The sequence below is a fragment of the Mobula birostris genome, chromosome 2, assembly GCF_030028105.1.
Source record: "Mobula birostris isolate sMobBir1 chromosome 2, sMobBir1.hap1, whole genome shotgun sequence".
In the NCBI taxonomy this organism is placed as follows: Eukaryota; Metazoa; Chordata; class Chondrichthyes; order Myliobatiformes; family Myliobatidae; genus Mobula; species Mobula birostris.
The window spans coordinates 134,921,525-134,942,266 of record NC_092371.1 but is presented as its reverse complement, the minus strand read 5'-3'; the positions used below and the strand labels follow the sequence as shown (position 1 = coordinate 134,942,266).

Sequence of the window (20,742 nt, the reverse complement as noted above, 5' to 3'; positions counted from 1 at the left end):
ATCAAACGTCTTCTGGAAATCCAAGTAGTCTAGGTCTTCATCTGAGCTAGCAAAATTCTAAAGTGTGCAAAGCACTGCCTAATGCTGGACAATAGAATGAAGTTAATTTGAGTTCTGCCATAGCACCCTTCCAATGATTAATTGAGTTTGTTCTGCTTCTCAATCCTGTGGCGATTACAATAACACTTGCTCACAACAGTATAAGCACATAGACTTTCCAATGAATGACATTGAACTTACAACATTGAAGCAGAATAATCAGCCCTCCTAGACTAATCTGCAGTAGATGAAGGGTAATTTAAATATTGTATGACATCCCATGATCATTGTTAACCTGTGCCTGAAACTAGCATTTCTGAGAAATTCTCATTCCTAGCCCCACTCTGATTCTAGCATGAAGTCTGTCTGTGAGGTGATTTCTGAGTATTGCCTTTTGATAAAGAGAATCCACCCTGTATAATCATCCAAATTGTGCAGAGTGCAGTTGCAACAAAGTCTTGTGTTTTCTGGGCTACATTGACTGCTGACTTTTGTTTGATTGCAATTCTTTAGATACCTTGGACCTACGGCATTGCTACCCAGTGGTAAAGAGAGTGAGGTGGTAGCTTTTACCATTTAGAGGCTGAATCAGAACTTCATTATTTCCTCCTTGGATATCCACTGGTTTCTCAATAGCAGTTAGAAGTGTGGGCTGATTTTCTATTTTCCTATTTTCTCTAGTTCAGTGAAAAATTGAGGTTATGTTGAGTTAACTCTTTGCAGTCAACCGAAAACTATTTTGATTTGAGACTTAATACCACACCATCTCTGTTCTAGTTGTGATAGTGTTGATGTAGCTGTTAACAGTGAGGGCGCAGTTGAATGAAGGGTTGTAGGATTCTATTGGCTCACTGTCACATTTCCCTGTGAAATAGAGACTCTGTCTGCAGGGTATATACAGCAGCTTCAGGTTACGTGCTGTATCTCATTTGATAAAGCAAAGTCAAAACAGTCTGTTTTCCTGAGATTAAAGCAATGTGGCATGACCCAGTCAGCAGCTTTAGGCCTATGAACAGAAATGCTGTAAGAGTTCAGCCACTCAGGCAACATCAATGGAAAGAGAAGCTAGTCAATGTTTCACCTCAAAGACTCTTCATCAGATCTGAAGAAGAGAGAAAGCAAGATTATCTCAGGCAACACACAAAATGCTGGAGGAACACAGCACGTCAGGTAGCATCTGTGGAAATGAATAATCATTCAATGTTTCAGGCTGAAACCCTTCACAGGACTGGAAAGGAAAGGGGAAGAAGCCAGAATAAGAAAGTAGTGGGAGTGGAAAGAGTGCAAGGTAGAAGATGATAGGTGAAGTCAACTGGGTGGGGAAGGCCAGTGAAGTAAGAAGCTGGGAGGTGATAGGTGAAGTCAGCTGGGTGGGGAAGGCCAATGAAGTAAGAAGGTGGGTGGTGATAGGTGGAAAAGGTAAAGAACTGGTGAAGAAGGAATCTGAGAGGAGAGTGGACCATAGGAGAAAGGTGACGGGCACCAGGGGAAGGTGATAGAGAAGTGAGAAAAGAGGTCGGGGGGGGTGCAGAGAGGGGAATTGAAGAGGGAAGGGGGAGGGTGAAAAATAACCAGAAGTTGAAGAAAATTAATGTTCATGCTATCAGGTTGGAGACTGAGAGGTATTGCTCCTCAAACCTAAGAGTAGCTTCATTGTGGCAATCGAGGAGGCCATGTCCTGACAAGTTGGAATGGGAAAGGGGATTGGAGTTAAAATGGTTGGCCACTAGGAAATACTACTACTTGTGGATGGAGTGAAGGTGCTTGACAAAGCTGTCCCCAAATCTACGTCAGATCTTACCATTGTAGTGGAGGCCGCAATAGGAGAACTGGATACAGTAAACTACTCCAAGTGTCTACAGGTGAAGTGTTGCCTCACCTGGAAGGACTGTTTGGGGCTCTGAATAGAGGTGAGAGAGGTGGTGTATGGGCAGGTGTAGCACTTCTGCTTGCAGGGGAGAAATTAGTGGGAAGGGATGAATGGACAAGGGAATCACAGGGAACGATCGATCCCTGCAATGAAGAGTGGAGGGGAGGTAAAGATGGTTTGGTGTAGCAGGGTCCCATTGAAGATGGCAGAAGATGTGGACGATGATGTGTTGTCAAGAGGAACTCTACCCCTGTTTAGGCAGTGAGAAGATAGGGTGTGGGTGGATGTTTGGGAAATAGAGGAGATGCAGTTGATCTATTCAGTTGTGGTCACACTGCTGTGGGATAGGTCCCATCAAGCTGTGGAGTGCAGAGGAGACTTAGAATGTTGCTGAGGCTTGAGGCACTGAGTTATGAACAGGTTGAGCAAGTTGGGACTCTTTCCATTGGCGTGTAAGAGAATGAGGGGTGATCTGAAAGTGGTGTATAAAATTGAGGGGGGAGACAGACGGGAATGTGCAGATAGATAGGGTTGGAAAATCAAGAACCAGAAGGCATGAGTTTAAGCTGAGGGGTTAAATTTAAAGGAATCTGAGGGGTAACCTTTTCATCCACAGGGAGCTCAGTGTATGGTATGAGCTGCTAGAGGAAGTGGTTGAGACAGGTACATAGATAAGAAAGGTTTAGAGGGATATGGGCAAAATCTGAACAAATGGTGCTTGCTTCAATGGGAGTTATGGTCCACCTGGACCTTTTTTAATTAGTAAGAGTGTCAATGGTTATGGGGAGAGGCAGGAGGATAGGGTTGAGAACGAAAATAAATCAGTCGAGATCGAATAGCAGAACAGACTTGATGGGCTGAATGGCTCAAGTTCTGCTCTTATGTCTTATGGCAGACTATTTGGGCTGTGGGGCCTGTTTCCCTGCTATATGACTCTATGTAACAGAGGGCAAAGGGTAGAACAAAGCAATGTCAGTAATAGGTGGAAATAAAGAATACCATTGAAGAGCAGATTACCCTTCCATCATGTGTTCTTTGAGCTGGTCTTGGGCCTTTGCAAGACTCAACTGCTCCACAAAGTGATCACCAGTCTGTGTTTGATTTCAGCAACATTGAAGAGATCACATTGTGAACCCCTTTCTGCATTTTGCAGGAGACACTCACTTTATGACTCTCTTGTTTGCTCTTCACTCTTGTATTTACATTTTCTTTCTTCTATCCAGCGTCCTCTGCTACATAACATAAACAGTCTGTTGCAGGAATTCAGTGGGTCAAACAGCATCTGTGGGAGAAAAGGAATTGTTGGCATTGCGGGTTGAAACCATCCATCAAGACGATTCCTTTCCTCTCGTGTGCTACTTGGCCCACTGAGATTATTGCTCCAGATTCCACCATCTGCAATCTTTTTTGTCTCTTCCTCTTTTTTTTAGTTCTAACCAAGAATCTTTGACTGAAATAATTACTGTCTTCTTATTCCACAGTTGTGTGACTGGCTGAGGACTTGTATTATTTCCTCAGTGTTATTTGGTTTCTAGCAGCTGTACATTTCTATATGTAACACCATTTTGTAGTTGTTGTACATCAATAAAGGTGAGCATTAAAACAACCAGTGGGCCCAAAGCTCGCATCTGTCTTCATCTCAGTAGTTGGGCTTAAAATCTGAACTGAAAAACCACGTAACAGAATCCATGTGCTAAATCTGTCATATCGTGACGTTCAAATGGACCATACCGGCCATCCAATATCAATCTACATTTCCCAGCAATCATAACCTTCTAAATCACGTTTTCTAAATACATTATTCTTAAAAGTACTTGCCCCCGCCACCCTGTCAAGGAGTGAGTTCCAAATTTCAGTAACTTTTGGGTGAAAATATTCATCAAATCCCTTCTGAATCTCCCACTCGTTCCTAATTGGGAAACTTTTAAGATCCAACAGAAGGGAACTAAAAAAAAACGTAAGGATAGAAAAAATCTAATCTGAAGACAAGCTGGCCAATAATATCAAAGAAAATGTGAAAAGTTTTCAGACATATAAAGAGTAACTGAGGGCTGAGAGTGGTTATCAGACTGCTGGAGAGTGAGCGATGGGGACAAAGAAATGGCAGATGAACTCAAGTATGTTGCGTCAGTCTTCACTGTGGAAGACAGTAGCGGCATTCCAAAACATCGGCAGTGCTGGGGTAGAACTCAGTATGGTTGCTGTTAGTGATGATAGGGCGCTTGGAAAGCTGAGGCCTGAACGTTGATAGTCACCCAAATCAGATGGCTCACACCTCAAAGTTCTGAAAGAGGTAGCTGAAGAGGTTGTGGAGACATTAGTATTATCAAGAGTCGCTTGATCCTGGGATGGTTTTGGAGGACTGGAAAATTGCAAATGTCACTCCACTCAAGGGTGGAAGGCAGAAGAAAGGAAATTATAAGCCAGTTGGAGTCCATTATTAAGGATGTGGTTTCTGAGGCACATGATAAAATAGGCCAAAGCCAGCATAGTTTACTCAAGGGGAAATCTCGTACGACAAATCTGTTGGAATTCTTTGAAATAACTGGTATGATAGAGAACGGAGAGTCAGTGGATGTTGTTTACTTGGATTTTCAGAAGGCCTTTGACAAGGTGCCGCTCATGGCTCTGCTTAACAAGTTAAGAGCCCATGGTATCTCAGGTAAGATGCTCTCATGGATAGAACATTGGCTGACTAGAAGGATGCAAACAGTCAAAATAAAGGGCTGCCGGTGTCTCGTGGTGTTCCGCAGTGGCTGGTATTGGGACTGTTTCTTTTCACGTTACACGTCAATGATTTGGATGACAGAATTGATGGCTTTGTGGCCAGATTTGCAGATAATACAATGATAGGTTAAGGGGCAGGTTGTGTTGAGGAAGCAGGGAGTGTGCAGATGGTTTGGGACAGATTGGGAGAATGGGCAAAGAAGTGGCAAATAAAATATAGTATAGGTATGGTCATGAACTTTGGTCAAAGAACTGAAAGCACAGACTATTTTTTTAAATGGGGCGAATTTCAAAATCAGAGGTGCGAAGGGGCTCAGGAGTACTTGTGCAGGATTCCCTAAAGGTTAACTGGGAAGTTGAGTAGGTAGTAAAAAAGGCAAATGTAATGTTAGTATTCATTTCAAGAGGACTAGAATATGAAAGCAAGGATGTAATGCTGAGGCGTTATAATGCATTGGTCAGACCACACTTGGAGTATTGTGAGCAATTGTGGGTTCCTTATTTAAGAAAAGATGTACTGGCTTTGTTAAGGGTCAGTAGGATGTTCACAAGATTGATTCCAGGAATGAAAGAGTTGAAGTATGAGGAGCATTTGATTATTCTGGGCCTGTACTCGCTGGGGTTTAGAAGAACGAGTGCCGGTGGATGGGGTGGGGGGGAACGCATTGAAACATGGAACGTTGAAAGTCTTAGATAGAATGGTTGTTTCCTATAGTGGATGAGTCCAAGACCAGAGGGCACAACCTCAGATTAGAGGGTCGTTAATTTAGAACAGAGAAGAGAAGGAATTTCTTTAGCCAGAGGGTTTGAATCTGTGGAATTCATTGCCATGGCCAGCTGTGGAGGCCAAGTCATTGAGTATATTTAAAGTGGAGGGTTGATAGGTTTTTGGTTGGTCAGGGCATCAAAGGTTTTGGGAAGAAGGCAGGAGAATGGGGTTGAGAGTGATAATAAATCTGCCATGATGGAATGTCGGAGCAGTATCGATGGGTTGAGTGGCCTGATTCTGCTTCAATGACTAATCCCATGTTGTCTGGGCATCGACACTTGGTCAAGAGAAAATATTGTCTGTTACCCACCCTTCCCATTTCAGTGATAATTTTGTATACATTCCATTGGCCTCCTCCACTCAACCAGGAAAGTGAATAGCAAATGGGATTTACCCCCGAGTGTAAAGTGCTGCATTTGGGAAGTTAAACGCACTAAATGATTGGGCCCTGAAGAGTGTTGACCAGTGCTATAAGTACATAGTTCCTTGAAGGTTGTCACACAGATAGACAAGGTAGTGAGGAAGGAGTGTTGCATGCTTATCTACGTTGAACAGGGCATTTGCTGCAAGAGTTGTATAAGACATTGAGATCACAAATCTGGAATATTGTGTGTGGCTCTGGTCATCATATGACAGGAATGGGTGAGATTAGGTTAGAGAGGATGCAGAAACGATTCACAAGGATGCTGCTAGGTCTGGAAGGCTTGAGCTGTAAAGAGAAGCTTGATAGGCTGCGAATGTTTTCATTGAAGTGATGGAGAATGAGGGATAACATTATAGATAATTATAAAATCACGAGCATGGATAAGGTAAGTGGTTGGAGTCCCTTTCCCAGGTAGAGGAGACTAAAAATGGAGGGCATATGTTTCATGTGGGGGAGAGGAAAAATTGATGGGGATGCAAGGACAACTTTTGCATAGAGAGTTGTGGGTGTACAGAATAAACTGTCAGAGGAAATGGTAGAAGCAGGTGCAATTACAATTTTCAAAGACATTTGACAGGTTCATGGATAGGAAAGGGTTAGAGGAATTTGGGCCAGATACAGGGTAATGGGATTAGCTCCACAAGGCTCATTGGTTAGCATGGACAAATTGGGCAGAAAGACTTGCTTCCATGCTTATAACATTATGGCAGCTGTCATCAACACAATACTCGTCCAGCTCTCAAATTTGACCCCAACATAATACCTCCAGCATCTGTTCTCAACACAAAACTGGGTCCATGTCTCATATCTGTAGTCAATGCTATATGATCCTAAAAGAGTACTCTCTTTTTTTCAAAACGAAAAGAATAGGATCCCATCTCTTCATCTGCCTTGCAGACAGTAGTGGATCTGGCCAGCATGTGTCTATAGTGCAGTACTGTTCCAAGCCGAAGATTTATTCCCAAAATCTAATAGGCTACAGATAGAGACTGCCAGTACACTATTTGGTCAGTCATTTAAAATGCAGACATTTGTATTGGTGCAGTTGATGGTTCACTGTCAGGGTTGATTTAGACAAATGCCAATACAGGCACTTCAATAATTGTTTGGAATGTTCATTGAAATGTAGAAATTAGTTTTTTTATGTATCTGAAGGATACTGAAGTGATAATTTATATGATGCTATTCTCCTTGTTGAGATTGTACTTGTTATGCTGCCTTTAAGTAAAAAGACTGGCTAAATTGGGAGTTCTGTTTTATTTGCAGCTCCCTTTTGTACTTCAAGAGATGGTGAACAAGCATCTGGAGTCCAGTGAAGATTTCCAGACAGGACGGGAGCCAATCCTCACACTTGGTTCCTCTGACGTTGTGCCAACTTCTGTCATTGCCAGAGTTTTGGAAAAGCCGGAGCCATTGATCCTGAACTCTGCCAAGTCCAGCAGCAGCACACAGCCTGTTGCAGAAGATGTCTTTGTCCATGTGGACATGAGTGGCAATATCAATGGTGTCAACTGTGCAGGGAAAGAGGGAGATCAAGACATGACAGAGGCAGTATTGCCTAAAAATGGGATGTGTAGGCAGCCAGTTTGTTCAGAGAGCATACCAGATGAAGCAGCCACCTTTGAGAGGCTGAATCCATACCCCACTCCACCTCAGAACCTTTTCCCTGGCCGTAAAGCTGTCATTGAATTCTCTTCTGATGACAAGGTTAAAATCCCAAAGAACAGTCCCTTACCCAACTGTACATATGCCACCAGGCAAGCCATATCTCTCAGTCTGGTCCAAGGGGAGGATGATGGGTTGGAACTACAGCGGACTGTAGCCAATAGTCCGTCCTCAAGCGGGAGGAAGTCAGGGCAGGCAACCAACAGGCAGTACCAATCTCCAAAGTCAGGCACACCCAGAGGGCCAGGAAACCAGTTTCAGTCAGCTCAGTCGAGTCCATTCAACAGCCCACCTCAAACATTAAGCGCATTTGCCAGCTCTACAAGTTCAGAAGAAGACCTGCTTGCCAACTGGCAGCGGATGTTTGTGGAGAAGGTAGCTCCTGCCTCTGATAGGGACTTTGCTCATCGAACATCTTTCAGCAGTGACATGGTGCAAGAGTTGCAGAATAGTTTGGGCAACCATGTTGCTGTGGGTGAGAGTAGGCAAGCTTACTCGGATGGAGAAGAATCTGGCCAGAGCTGCAGCTGGACAATGAGTCGGGATTCTAGCCTGGATACAGACAGCATTGATTCTAAAGTACGAAAAAACAAATGTACATTGGATTACAGGAGCAAATTCTCTCAAGAAGAAGGAGAGCAGTTGCTGAACACTGCAGCTGTTGATCAGCAGGACTCACAGTCTAATCCACTGCAGAAGCACAAAGAATACACGGATACTATCTCTAGGAACAGTTCAATGGAAGAACACGAAGTTCTACTTTATGAAAGTCAAACCACACTACAAGATGAGCTGGAAGAGATTGGAGACAAAACATTGATGACTTCAGTGGGACGTCAGCAGAAGAGTCCAAAAAGGATGGGCGTCCATTACTTATTGCGAAAGGACAGTCTAACTAGGGCACAGGAACAGGGTACCTTGCTGGATTAAAATCAAGATACCACCCAAAATGTCACTCAGCAAAGAAAAACTTTTGAAAACCTTTTTCGTGTGTGTAGAAATTAATGATGTTTCTTAGGAGTGTATGAAGCTGAGCAAAAGCAAGCTAATCAGCATGTGCATTTTTAGTAGAATCTGAGTTCAAAAGGCAATACTTCAGACAGTATTTTCTCAGAAAATCATTTTATTATGAATTAAGTCATTATGGGGGGGGAACCCCAAATTCCTGAAGAGTATTCATGCTGGGCGATGGCAGGTAATTTCTCAGTGTGTCTTTGGATTTTGAGTTTTTGTGTACTTCACGTCTCCCTTGCATGCCTTGAGCAATGCGAGTTGATTGCATATTTTAGTTATCCTTCGGGTGGTATTAAATTTGTGAAATGATCTCAGTGCATTAAGAATGGTAGGTGTCGGCTTTATTTCAAAGATGTAGCAGACACCAGCATGTTTTTTAAGCTCCTTGGTTTAAACTGAGACTACTAATGCCAATCCTTAACATACAAACCATTTAATTATGTTTGTAATTTGCCTGCCCTGTCCTGAATTACTATGTGAATCACTGATTCATCTGTTTGCAGTGTTACCACGAATATCATGGGTGCCCAACTTTGCCCAAATGGAGAAAAAGTGACATTGAATTACATTCGTTTTGGTTCTGATATTTATTTTTGCCTACTAAAGTCCAGAATAGACCTCTACAACATCTTGAAATTAAAGATTTATGAAAAGATGTTTGACAAAGGCAGAATACAAAATGAAAACTTTTCAGATAATTTTGATAGAAGCATTAAAGTATTTCCAGACTGCCATCTAACATGGTGTTGTCTTCCCATTGCAACCCAATGAACAGTGGAAGTGTTTCTAAAGTGTTGCCACATATTCTTACCGCCTCACATACCAGGCAGGAGGTCCATGACAGGTTAAATCTGGATTACCACTAAGCAGAACTGGATAAATTCCCATGGTTGCCAACTCTAGACTGTAAAACAGGGAAGCTTGAATGAATAGTTAAACAAACTGACTGCTCTGTTGATCAGCTGTAGACATCTGAAACTTCCAGCCTCTGTGTGGTGTTGTGATATTTTCTAAGCACCAGATAGAGACTCCAACATGTGCAATGCCCACACCTAACCTGAAGATTACTGAATGGTGTGGTTGTCTAAGCTTGATGAACAACCGTTCATTTTCCTGTTTTACCACCGCAATGATCCAAAATGTTTCTGTACAATATCGAAGTACAGATAAATGCTTCTGTTAAAGTAGATTTTCCTGCCATTCTTTGAAATAGGATGTAACTGTCCAGCCCTCAGTATCCTGCAGGTTTATGTTAGCCTTCCTCTAAATATCTGCTGATCTGGGAAAGAATCCCAGCTTTACAATGTCCTCTTCCATTGGCTAACTTCATGACAATATTTCCAACTGTTAGGTTTAAAAGTAATGAATTAAAATTAAGTATTAATATTTCTAAACTTTTGGGTGGGTTACTGCTTATCTGAAAAAAATTCAAAGCTGATTACATCCTTGTAATGAAGTTAGTTCTACAGTATTTTAAAATGAGCATCAACTGCCAAACTCAGCAATGGGTAACTGACTGAAATCCGTTTCTACCTGGCTGACTGTTGCAGGTGCAAGACCTCTTGGGCACTCATAACTTGCTCCTCAGGGAAAATATTAAAAGCCTGCTGGGAGCGCACGCACAGATGTGCGCACACACACACACATACTCTCCAAGAACTCCTTCATCTGGTAATTTCTCAAATAACTTATCCATCTTAATCTTGTGACCCCCGCCCTCACTTTTAGAATATTAAGTGCTTGAATGTAAAACTATTGTGTTATCAAATAGTGAGTTAGTAGTTTGGGTCAGATAACAGAGTTTGCCCACATGTTTGAATTTTAATTTCCACTGATCAATAATTTTGCATTTTGTGTATGGGAATTTTTCTCGGTTAAATCTTTAAAGCAGTGGTAAGTTTTGGGTGAGGCTTGCAAACCTGACTTCACTTTGAGGCAGTGAATTCATGTGGTGCCTTTCTTTGGTTGACTATAGGTGACAATACAAAAGTTTAGCTTTACAGTGACACCATAAGTAGGTAGCAGCCTGAGTTGTATTTTCAGTAAACCTCTTTACCAATGGAATTTAGTCACACAATATTCCCAATCAAATTTGTGATGTCATAAAAATAAAACCATAGCACTAAGGTGATAAGCATCTGAAACAGAAGCGAAGAATATTGGACATACTAAGCAGGTCAGGAAGCATTAGATGTTTCAGGTTGCCGGTCTGCAAAAAGCCCTCAAGCCAGTTGATGCATCTGAAGGCTGTCCCGAGGACTGTGCACTAGTTTGAATACAGTATCAAGCTGCTTCCTAATATCCGCTTGGCTGTGATGTATTCAATATTTTTCACGGCCTATTCTGCTTTTGAACAGTTTGCACCATGTCTTACGGCTGAGAGCAGCAATTTTCCAGTTACCAGTCTCAATGTACAGATTTCATTATTTCAGCCCTCTTTGATGCTTTTCCCCTATTCACCGCTTGACTTTTTTTTTCAGATGTTCTTCAAGGAAGATCTCATTTGGTCTTTCTCCATGACATTGACCTTTTATGTCCATGTCTAGGGTTATGTCATGCTGTCATGATCGCTTTAGTATTCTGAGGTAGTTCAGATAGAAATGATTAATTTCCTTCAGTGGGTGTCCATCACTTGAGTGCAGACTAGTCAACTAAGGACCTTGGTTCCGTAGACGGCCTTTATTTTTAATGATATGACTTCAATCCTGTAATTTTCCGAAATTCTCCTTGAACAGTCCTGTCTGATTTCTTTTTCATAGACAGGGCACAGGCTGTTTGGTATAAGAATTATAGAAGGTCCATTTGAGAGTACACTATTGCAATGCAATCCGTGTCTTCCCAGGAGTGAGCCAATTAGCAACACAATCACAACAGCAGCTTTAGTCCCAACCTGTGATCTCCATGATAAGCAACTTTGCACTCTGAAGCTGATCTATTCTCCAATACAAAGGGGTATGTTTGTGAATTCTGAATTGAAGCACATTTGACATGATTTAACATGACTGAGGTTTCACCATCCTCTGATACATTGGCAGCTAAGTCCTCTGATCATTTGGATGATTTTTTTTTCTATTGAAAATTTAGAATCTTTTACAGCCATACCTAATTTCTGTGTCAAGGTTTGATCTTCCAAGCATAAAGGAGCTCAGTGTCTTCTCCACTTTCTTAAGAGTTGTGTGGTGTTAATATCTCATGTATTTTTCCTCAGCTGGAACAGAAGCCAAACAGCCTTGGATAAGGACTCATGATACTATGTTTTATGTGAAATTATTTAATTGACAGACTAATTTCCTATCCTCTTGTTTAGTAGGTTTGCAAAATCTTCTATGCACCGTTGTTCCCTTTAGTGCCCCTTACTTGGCCCACACAGTCATACCTTGTACGAGGTGATCATTACCAGTCTTATATATTTATGTAGGGATTGTGAACCTGGTGTTTTTCCTTTGCACTTCCCAGTGTTCACTTAGTTTTGGGAATATTCTGATTAATGATCAGAACAATTGAATTGAGCTTGTTCTTTCCCTGTTTAGTTTTTGTTTTTGACCAGCCATCTTTCAAGCTTTTGGTCTTGGCCAAGTAAGTTTAAATCAATCTGAACTCAGAGCATTTAATGCACCAAGTACTTTATTGAGCTGCATCATGCTGCCCTGCTTTTGAATTTGCTGATAATTTGGGGTTTTCAGGCTATGGCCTGTGATCTCCTGTTGATTTGACCCCAAACTTTGAGAGGGTGAGGTGGTGGTCTGAGCCATTCTGCTGTTGACTCTTGTGGTAAATGTGAACTTCAATACCATTGTATAATCTTTTGGTTCTTGTGTTGTAGTCTTGCTGACATTGAGATTATGTTCCACAGTCTTTGTTCAGGGGGAGTTGATCATTACTCTGCCATGCTATGTTATTAATGCCTGACTAAACTAGAGCCAACTAAAATCATCAAAGCAATATTAGTTTATTTTTCTTTGGCACCTGAGTCGTGGTATTTATGGTCTTCTCATAAAACTTGCCTTCGATTTCAGCTGAGTGATTAAAATTGATGCATAGGGATTGATGAAAGTAGTGAAACACACCTGGTGGGAAGTTCTGAAGGTCATATGACAGTCATTAATATTCTATAGGAGACTTTCCAGATCATTGACAATGTTTGACATAACAACAAAACCAGTACCCAGACCAAAAGCAGGGACACTGACATGTATTGAGATCCAGGAAAAGAGCAGACATGGAATAGAGAGAAAGAAGGCTCATTTTGAGGATGGAGTAGTTAAATAACTAAAGGCTGATGATGCATGACTAAAGGGAGACAGCAATGGGACAAATAAAGATGTGTCTAGAGGTCAGATTAATTTCCAGACAATGTAGAACTCCGTGAGCCTGGTAGTGTAGTTGAGGAGTGGAGACTTGTTCCTCAAAGTTACATTGATCTTCACATTAGATCTGTGTGGGAAGTGGAGGATAAATGGGAAATGGTAGGCAAACTAAATATGAGCACCTGAAAGCCTGATGTCAAATGTGCATTCTGTGTGAATGTGTCCCCAGCTAACATCCACTATTCCTGTTGTGGAGAGGAATGCACTGAGAGTGGTACAGTGTATATCAACTGAACAAAGCAGAATTAAGTTCTTTTTTCCACCAAGAGTGTTTGTACCCTCTGTCAATTGTGGGGCGATTATAAAAAAAACAAACAACTATTTGGTGAAATTGAGGCTTAGAGCAGGAATGAGTGATGCATTTTGATGTGGTATCAAGTTGAAGGTACCAGAAATGGCAGAGAGAGCTCTGGTGAATGTTGGCTAGAAATGGAAGTGCTAGAAGAACTCGCCCTGTTGAGCAGCATGTGTGGAAAGAGAAACCAGTCAACATTTTGGGTCAGAAATCTTCACAACTGGGGAATGTGGTGCAATATATAAAAAAAAACGTGGTGACTGGTTCGATGGATCAGGTGAGGTGCATGAGTGTAATTTGTAGAAACATTGCAAAAGAGGCATAAATGTGATAATGTGAAACAAAGAGAGCAGTTTACCTGAAGTTAGAAAATTCACTGCTCATTTCGAAAGATTTGAAAGTACTCATTTAAAATGTTTATCTAAGTAATGTTGGACCTCACTGTGCCACTGGAGGGGACGTCAGAAGGGAAGTGAACTGAGCACATGATGGGAAGCTCAGTAACATTCTGGCAGATTGAGCTCAGGTTCTCCACAAAGCAGTCACTCAACCTGTGTTTGGTTTCTCCTGTGTAGAGGAGGTGAACTGTGAACACTAAATGCAGTACATTATACTGGGAAGAAGAACATGACACTTTCTCACGCTGCTTCTTTAAAGTGCCTTGGTATTGGTCATCACTCACACTCCTTACCGCCTGATCTGTCCTAACCTATCTCCGTGTAGGCTTCTGTGTTACGCTTCACAGAGCTGTAAACTCTCCATGCTTCCCCAGTTCGGAAGAAAGGTCTCTGACTGTAACATTGAGAGGTTTCCCTTTCCGTGGATGTTGCTTGATGGCTGAGTACTTGCAGCAGTTCTGTTTCTGTTTCAGGTTCTGGCACCTACTGTTTTGTTTGGTCTTTTCTTTGAATATGGGAAGTAGTTTGTGAATGGGCACAGGGATACAATATCCTGGTTCTGGCAGGGAGAAGAGGTAAAGGCAGAAGTGTGGAAATGGAATAGATCTAATCCAGGATCCTTGGCAGGCCAGGCAGCATCTATGGAAAAGAGTACAGTCGATATTTCAGGCCGAGCCTCTCAGCAGGAAAAAGGGTTGTGGCCCGAAATGTTGACTGTACTCTTTTCCGTAGATGCTGCCTGGCCTGCTGAGTTCCTCCAGCATCACACACAAAATGCTGGAGGAACTTAGCAGGCCAAACAGCATCTATGGAAAAAAAGTACAGTTGATATTTCAGCCCAAAACCCTTTGGCAGGACCCATTTTGTATGTCTTGCTTAGATTATCAGCATCTGCAGGTTTTCTGTTGTTTGTGATCCAGGATTCTGTTAGCCATGGACAGAAGCCTCCCATGTTGAAGATGACACTAGGTGAGGTCTGATGGAGAAGTGGGAGAACAAAGCTGATTTTGCACAGGATGTGAGGTTTACAGTGGATGTTGGTCATCAGCTGGACCCTGAAATGAACTGTAAAAGGAAGCAGAGGACGGGTATTGTGGGTTGAGGTAAAGGTGGGAGTGTATTGTCCAAAGGTTGAGATAGCTAACTCAGGAATAGAACAGCACTGCCTTAAAAACAGGCTGACGCGATTGGTGCTTGTAACATTAATGCAAATCTCTTTAGCAGCAGTTGAAAGATCCATAAAATGTTGATCTAAAAATATGGTGATGTTCCCAATACAAATGCGCCTATGTGTGCAGAGATTTGGCAGTGATGATCTGGGAAGCATTAAGTACAGCAAATTAGGTTGTGACTGAACTCTGAGTTTAGTTATTAGAACCAGTTCACCCACATGAATGACGACTGTCACATTTTTCAGAGCATTTATTTGATTTCTCCAATTTGCTACACTGCTTTGTACAGCGAAAATTGATTAGGAGAACTGATTCATTCCCAAGGAAGGTGTTCCCAAAGTTTGTACCATGTTCTACCTAACAGAAAATTTCCTTTGTGGTGGAAGCACTTGGTTTCAGCTTGACAGAACATCCATGAGCATTGAAGGCACTTGATTGTGACGTGTTAATTCCACCCCTAAAAAGCTGGAGAACAGACTGTATTTCAGAGATAGTTGTCACTTGTGTACACAAAATCTGTCAACCCTCCACATGTAAAGCACTCCGTGCTGCCCTCTCTACTTCGCTACAGGCTGTCCTATGCAGTTTATTTTTGTGTATGTTTGCTTTGCTTCCTTCCCCAACCTGTGTGTTGTGTGTCAACTGTCTTCCCATTGCGCACGGCCAGTCAGCATATTTTCCGATCTGTGATATCAAGTTCCCTCTGCCACCTGCTCTCACAGCACAATGTCTTATTCCTAGACACCTTCTATGCTGCCTTTCTCACCCCTTACATCAGGATACTCTTAACAAATCAACCCCATAATTACTCAGAGAGGCTGATCACTGCTTCTCCAGACTACTCAGGCTCTGCTGTCTCCCACCCACACACTTCAAGTCCTCTCCAAGTCTGATTCACTCTGTCATCTACCTGCTGTTCCCTTCCTGGCCTCTCAACTTCCCCACTTTATTGCTCTTTGTTCATGTTTTATTTCATATCTACTTACAAAATAGGCATTTGTACCATTCAACTCAATGCGAACTCTCAGAGCAATCCCATCAATCTCTTTCACCTAATTCTTGTCGCGTCCATTAATAATGCTTCTCCTTCTACCCATGTAACACCGATAAATATCACACCAGTGTGACTCCTGCTGCAATACTGATGCTGACACTCCTGCCGGGATGCCGGTGCTGGGGCACTGAGAGACTGGCCAAAGTAAGTGCTTGTTGATAGAACTGTGAACTGTGATATTCAATATGGGTGTAGTCTGAAGTTAAAATTTGTATGGAGAAACTTCATGTTTATCTGTAACATGTTCTGGTTCTTTGTGTACAAATATTCTTTGGTTGTGGCCAGTATGTGTGTACAACAACAATATCGACTTGCTGTTGACTGGAGGAGCAGTGATGAAATAACTTGAAATTCTGCAACGTGTTAGTCAGTGGTGTTCAGGAATCTGGGCCATCTCCTCTGGTTAGCCTACCTATTGATCAGTGGGTTGATTTCAAGCAGTGTGTTTGGCCATTTTAAAGGCATAGTACCTTTTTTTTTCAAGAATTACCAGCCTCTGGCCCACTCTCTCTATTTGATGAAATGAATTTAAAAGAGCATTGGCTAGTGCGTAGTCTATGCATCCCAGGCTCAGCACTCTTCCCTACGCTGTGCTGGAGGTGGCTTTGGTAAATAATTCTGAGGGCTAATCATTCATTAGCATTAAGTTTGTGTTGATGAATTGCACTTTCAGTGTATTTGAAGGCCAGTGGTCTCTCTGCACATCCACTTTGCTGTTTGATGACCTGAGAACCCAGCTGCATTTTGTGTTCAGTTATTCAGAGTGTTGCAAATCCCAGTTCTGAATCTGTACCTTTCTCAGTTGAAGCTTTCATGATTTTAATGCTTCCAATCCATTTCACTCATTCCTTAGGGATGCAGGATGTTGTAGCAATTCATCTGTATCCATGTACAAGACTGTTAAACTTTTACTGATTTTATTTTCTCAATTTGTAAAACTGAACTGATGTATATTTTAAACAAAATAAAGTATTTTAAAATTAGTTCTTGAACTGCTTCTGTTTTACCTACTTCCTTGCAAATTAGAGGTGAAGGAGTTGAGCATTGCTCCTGTTCTGTGTTCAGGCTCTTCAGCTGCAATATAGTGTGTCAGGATATGCTTAAAGTGAAAGACTTTAATTTTGGTGCATAGAGATTCCAGATCAGAAACTCCTCACTTAGACTGCTGATCCTGTCATTCTTTACCCTCCCCCCACTCTTAGTGTCTGAGTGTTTCTATGAACTACCACCACTTCTGCTTAAGCCAACACTGTGGGAATTACCAAGGTCAGAAGACTTGGGAGATACTTGTTTTCATTACCCAGAGTATAGTAACATCAGCAAGAAAGTTATGGTATAACCTTATAAAAATACCTGTTGGGCCACTGTTGGGGGACTGTGTACAGTTATGGTTGTGACTGCATAGCAAATTCAGTTATCTTTTCTGTCAATCCCCTCCATGCTAATATGTTACTTCAGCCCCATGAACTAACCTTTCACGCTGCACTCTATCTGGAAATCTCATTTCTTCCTATTGAATAAATCCCATTTATTCATCCTATTTATTATATCCTCAAAGAACTTCAAATTTGTCAAACACTTTTCCCTTTCATAAACAATAATTTGCTGGAGGCACTCAGCAGCTCAAACAGCATCTGAGGGAGAAAAAAACTAGTTGCGTTTTATGTTGAGACCTGATGCAGGATCTCAAACTGAATGTCAACAATTCCTCCCTCTCCCACCCTCAGGTGTTGTTCATGCAGCAAGTTGTTTTTTGCTCCACATCCAGCATCTGCAATCTCTTGTGTCTCAATCTTCACTTTCATATACTTTATGATCTTCTAACTGTCCTGCTATCACCATCTTAATACTGAATCACATTTTCCCAATGGCAGACATTTGGGTAACTGACCTAAGTTTTCTCTTTCCAGATTCCCCAGTTCATAAATTCGATGTTGTATCTTGATGTCTAGTCCTCTGGCATCTCTACAGAAATGCCCGAGGGTGCAGCACAGTAGCATAGTGATTAGTGTATCACTATTACTGCGCCAGCAACCAGGATTCACTTTCATCACTGGAATGAGTTTGTATGTTCTACCCATGACTTCAGGGATTTCCTTTAGGTGGTGCAGACTCACTGGACCGAAAGGGCCTATTATGGTGCTGTATCTCTTAAAAAAAATCTTTGGAAGATGCATGAAACTGTAGATCTACAATCTAGAGGAATTTTGGCAGGTGACAACCAACATGTCCATTATTTCTCATAACTTTAAGTATGGAGGATTGCAGGCCAGTGGCCTTGTTGCCCTTTTACCTCACAAGTTTGCCCAGTATTTAGATAAAATGGTAACTCCCCCCCTCCCTATCACCCCTTTATGATTATTATTATGATTAAGGTTATTGGAATATTGATGTTATGTGGCATATTAACCACATTGGCCTAATCTTTCACCTAAAAAGACTTCGAATGGAATGAGAAGCAAGATATCTCAGTCCAGAAAGGCTGCCAAAGGGTAGTTTGTTAGCAAAATCCCATACATTTTATTACAGCCTTGTTCTCCTTGTGGTGTATTAACAGACAACAGTGCCCTCTCGTGGTTTGTTATTTCACTGCTGTGTTTCCTTCTGATTTATTATCGGACTGTACTCAGTCATTTATATGGCACTGCAGTACTCCTGATTTATTATGACATTGCAGTGTCCGCTTGTGATGTATTATAGCACTACAATGCCTCCCTCTGCTTTAACAAAGCTTTGCACTGCGATAATATTACACAGAGGGGCATAATGATATGTTTTAGATGATGCTAGTGTGCTTTGTGTTTTATTATAGGACGGCAGAGTCTCCTTGTGATAGTTTAAAGTCGGTGCTCCATCCTGATTTCTTTTAGCTACACAGTGCCCCTTTGTGTTTTATTATCACATTGCAATTCCCACATTTGATTTATCAGCAGATTACAAAACTCTGTGATAAAGGACAGCAGTACTACATTTTGCCTAGTCTTCATTTGGGCACAATTCCACTGTTTCAGACTTAGCCAACCAAAGTTAAAAGTTTATTAGCAAAGTATGTGTATGTTACCAAATACTACCCTGATGGTTGAAGGGTAATAACTGTTCCTGAACCTGGTGGTATGGGACTTAAGGCTCTATACCACCTTCCTGGTAATAACAAAGAGAAGAGAGCATGGTGGTGGGTCCTTGATCATGGATATTGCTTTCTTGTGGCATGGATGCTGCTTTCTTCTTCGTAGATATGCTCAATGGTGGGGAGGGCTTTTCCTGTGATGAACTGGGCTGTATCCACTACTTTTTGTTGGCTTTCCCATTCTTTTGATGTTTCCATGATGCAACCAGTCAAGATATGATAAGTTGTGCATCTATAGAAGTTTGTCAAAGTTTTAGCTGAATTCTGAATCAGCTTGGGCTCTGGGTTTAAACTTCATTTCGTTCTTTCACTGGTTGTGTACACTACCAGAGCTCTATTTCTAGTTAGAGACAGTTTCAAACTCCAGTCTTGACCTGGGTGCGATTTCTTCTGAACTTAGTTTCAAAATGTAAGTGACTTTTAAGACTATAGCCTTTCCTTCTCTTTCCTGCAGCTTGGGGAAGTGACCTCTCAGGATCTACACTGTCAACCCCTGTCAGTACTTTGGATGTCTCATTCTGTTAAACTGCAAGGAGAAAAGGCCAGTGCTCACCAACCTACATAAGAAACTGTGAACCAGAATTTGGCCCTTTAAGTCTGATCTGCCATTCATCAGGATTATGGCTGTGTTTATTAATTTGTTCTATATTTATCATCAGCAATCAAATCCTTCCATAATATAAAACATAGAGCAGTACATCACGGGAATATGCCCTTCAAACCATGATGCAATTTTAAACGTGTACACCTGCCTGTACAATGTCAATATCCTTCCATTCCTTGACTATTCATGTGTTTATCTAAATGCCTCTTAAATGTTGCTTTCACCACTTCCCTAACAGCAAGTTCCAAGCACCAGCCACGCTCTGTGTAAAATAAAACCTTACCTAATAAATCTTCCTCTCACCTTAAAGAAATGCCCTAGTGTTTTTGACATTTCCACCCAGGGGGTGGGGGGGGGGGGGTGGAAGGCTCTTGCTATGTACCTATCTAAATTTTGTTTACATCTATCAGGTCACCACTAAGCCCCTGATGTTCCAGAGAATACAATCCATGTTTGTCCAGCCTTTATATCTAATACTCTAATCCATGCAACACTCTAATAAATCTCTTCTGCATCCTCTCCAAAGGTTTCTACATCCTTCATATAATGGTGTTACCGGATTTGCACGATACTCCAAATGTGGCCTAACCAAAGCTTTATACAGCTCTAACACGACTTGCCAAACTTTTATGTCCTGATGAAGGAAAGTGTGCCATTTGTCTTTTTTATTACATATTTGCTTGTTTCCATTTCCAAGGAGCAATGTTCTTGCACCCGAAGATTCCTCTACACACCAATGCTCCAAAGGTCCTGACATTTACTATATGCTTTCTTCTTACATTTAACCTCCTAAAGGGCAGCAACTTATATTTGTCTGGATTAAACAGCATCTGTCATTTCTCTGCCCATATTTGCAATTGGTCTATATCCTGTTGTCTATTCTTTGACTTTGATTTTACTTCTCTCACTTAGCTAATTGTTGTGTTGTTTGTAATCTTACCAACTAAACCCACCTACATTTTCATCCAAATCATTATAGCACAATGATAGCACAACAGAGGTCCCAGCACTGATCCCTGTGGGATTCCAGTGATCATAGAACTCCAGTCAAAATATCACCTCCCACCACTACACTGTCTTCTGTAGCTAAGCCAACTTTGAATTCTGTCTACCAACTCTATATGGGTCACATGCCCTAATTTTCCGGATCATCTACCATGCAGGTCCTTGTCAAGTGTTTTACTGAAGTCAATGTATACAACAACCCTCATCAATCA

The 20,742-nt window shown here is 41.6% G+C and overlaps 1 protein-coding gene across 3 annotated transcripts in view; it reads left to right on the top strand.

Moving 5' to 3' along the window:
* The window catches only part of tjap1 (tight junction associated protein 1 (peripheral)), a 182,766-nt gene extending 166,028 nt beyond the window's left edge, over positions 1 to 16,738 (top strand). For all 3 annotated transcript variants that reach the window (XM_072248681.1, XM_072248662.1, XM_072248671.1), the window contains one exon: positions 7,096 to 16,738. In XM_072248681.1, the coding sequence (XP_072104782.1) occupies positions 7,096 to 8,424 (1,329 nt within the window). In that variant the 3' untranslated portion in view covers positions 8,425 to 16,738. The remainder of the gene's footprint in view (positions 1 to 7,095) is intronic.
* Positions 16,739 to 20,742: the final 4,004 nt, after the last annotated feature.